The 2451-nt window shown below is 45.0% G+C and overlaps 1 protein-coding gene across 1 annotated transcript in view; it reads left to right on the top strand.

Moving 5' to 3' along the window:
* TRIADDRAFT_60994 (uncharacterized protein) overlaps window positions 1–2152 on the top strand; it is a gene marked incomplete at both ends in the record, with an annotated part of 2352 nt that extends 200 nt beyond the window's left edge. The window contains 4 exons of the mRNA XM_002116968.1: window positions 544–885; window positions 1061–1159; window positions 1261–1427; window positions 2011–2152. Of these exons, the coding sequence (XP_002117004.1) occupies window positions 544–885; window positions 1061–1159; window positions 1261–1427; window positions 2011–2152 (750 nt within the window). The remainder of the gene's footprint in view (window positions 1–543; window positions 886–1060; window positions 1160–1260; window positions 1428–2010) is intronic.
* Window positions 2153–2451: the final 299 nt, after the last annotated feature.

The following is a 2451-nucleotide window of genomic DNA, read 5'->3' as shown; positions in this document are numbered from 1 at the left end:
GATCGATATCGATCCAGTTCAACATGAAGAAAGTAATCAACCCATAGCCGTAAAAGCTAAATATATAACTTGTAGGTCCAAGTGGTAGGCCAATCTTTCCGCTATTGGAGAAGGAAGAAATCAAAGCAACAAGGATGGACAAGATCGAGGAAAAAGATGGACAATATCAGCCCCCCAATGGCAACCTATCTACTAGCAGTAGGCAACACTGTCATCGCTATCCTATTATATCGATCCAGTTCAACATGAAGAAAGTAATCAACCCATAGCCGTAAAAGCTGAATCCATCCCTTGTAGGTCCAAGTGGTAGGCCAATCTTTCCGCCATTGGAGAAGGAAGAAATCAAAGCAACAAGGATGGGCAAGATAGAGGAAAAAGTTGGAAAATATCAGCAGCCCCCCCCCCCCATGGCAACCTATCTATTAGCAGTAGCCAACACTGCGATCGATGTCGATCCAGTTCAACATGAAGAAAGTAATGGAAGCAACAAGGATCGAAAATAGCCGTAAAAGTGGAATCCATCGCTGTAAGTCAAAGTGGTAGGCCAATCTTTCCGCCATTAGAAAAGGAAGGAAGAAATGCAAAGCAACATGGATGGACAAGAGAGGGGAAAAGAAGAAGAAAAAGACACCTACCCAATGTAGCAATGACAACTGCGTTGCCGCTCCAAAAAGTAATTTCACAGGTTCCAACAGCACAGAAAAAGGTATCGACGATGCAATCAAGTCCAATAGGATGCTGATGGCTGATTTGCAATGGATTAAAGCAAAAGGAAAAGCAATTAAAAGTCGATTTTGGCCTTCCTTGCTGGCCAATTTTGCCTTTTGGACGACGACGGCCAACGGACGTGGATGGCCAACGCTGGCGAGCTGTTGGATACTAGAGGTAGCGCTGTTGCACTTGAACTCAAACAGTAGTGGCGATAAGAGTGATTTGTAAGAGGATGTTCTTGATTGTATACTAGCCTATAGGATGATTGGAGTGCTATCCACGACCAACCCTCAATAGGATCCCTTGTACAGGATTTCTATCCACTTTCATCCCATGTTAGCGCTGGTAGATAGCTTGTATGATCTTGACAGACAGAAGGAAAGAGGACGGACGCGCCAGCTTGGCTTTGGCCTGGCCACGTCATGGTGTGGCTGAAACACAGCAGAGTGTAAGTGCTATTTGTATGGAAATCAAGCGACAAACAGGATTGTATAGTGGATCAGTGGTCCAAAAATAGGCAAATACTCTTCTCTATTCCTTCTCCTGCAGGTATATCCTCTAGTATGGAGTTGGATAGAGTCGATTGCAGCCTTTGCCTCTCCTGCAAACGGTGGTCATGGAGATGAGCTCCAGTCTTGCATACTCTACTCTATTCCCTTTCTTTTAGCTATGGAGTTGGACAGACTCGATTGCAGCCTTTGCGTCTCCTGCAAACGGTCGGTGGTCATGGAGATGAGCTCCAGTCTTGCATACTCTACTCTATTCCTTCTCCTTTAGCTATGGAGTTGGACAGACTTGATTGCAGCCTTTGCGTCTCCTGCAAACGGTCGGTGGTCATGGAGATGAGCTCCAGTCTTGCATACTCTACTCTATTCCTTCTACTGTAGTATGCAGTTGGACAGAGTCGATTGCAGCCTTTGCCTCTCCTGTAAACGGTCGGTGGTCATGGAGATGAGCTCCAGTCTTGCATACTCTACTCTATTCCTTCTCCTGTAGTATAGAGTTGGAAACGGTGGTCATGGAGATGAGCTCCAGTCTTTCATACTCTACTCCATTCCTTCTCCTCTAGTATGGAGTTGGACAGAGTTGATTGCAGCCTTTGCCTCTGCTGCAAACGGTGGTCATGGAGATGAGCTCCAGTCTTGCGTGGGGCATTTTCTCCTTTCATACAGCTCAATGCATTCTTCAGGAAGGTTGTTTCTGTTGCATTCTTGACTATCGGTACTATACTGCCTCCAATGTTTTGTATGGCTTGAAATCCATCAATCATGATCACGCTATCCGATGATACTATTCAAGGCAATCTTGTGCAAAGTGGTGCAGGGCATGCTTTGCAACTAGCAACTGTACTGTAGCAATGTGTAGCATAACAACGATTGCATCCAATGTAGACCTAAGAAAGGTCATGAGTGGTCATTGGGCTCCTTTACCTCGAGCTTAAGCGCAATAGTACTCAGGTAATCGTAGCTAGACGATAGAGGCTACTGACCCCACGTCCACAAATAAAGTCCAATGCAGCATGATGGATGCAACTCATTTCTTCGCTCATCATTTGTGCAAAGTTTTGTTTGTTGTCAGGCACAGTACTTCTAAGGTAGACAGTATGCTAAGTCACACTGCTGTGGTTGCAATCATACTAGTATAGTAGTACAATCAGCCATGTTTGCAAGTTCACTCATCTCACGTCAGAAATAAGTCCAATGCAGCATCATCCATGCAACTAATTTCTTCGCTCATCAC

The sequence above is a fragment of the Trichoplax adhaerens genome, genomic scaffold (assembly GCF_000150275.1).
Source record: "Trichoplax adhaerens TRIADscaffold_19 genomic scaffold, whole genome shotgun sequence".
Classification (NCBI taxonomy): domain Eukaryota; kingdom Metazoa; phylum Placozoa; class Uniplacotomia; order Trichoplacea; family Trichoplacidae; genus Trichoplax; species Trichoplax adhaerens.
Note: the sequence above shows the minus strand (reverse complement) of the source record. Positions and strands in the feature narration are given on the sequence as shown.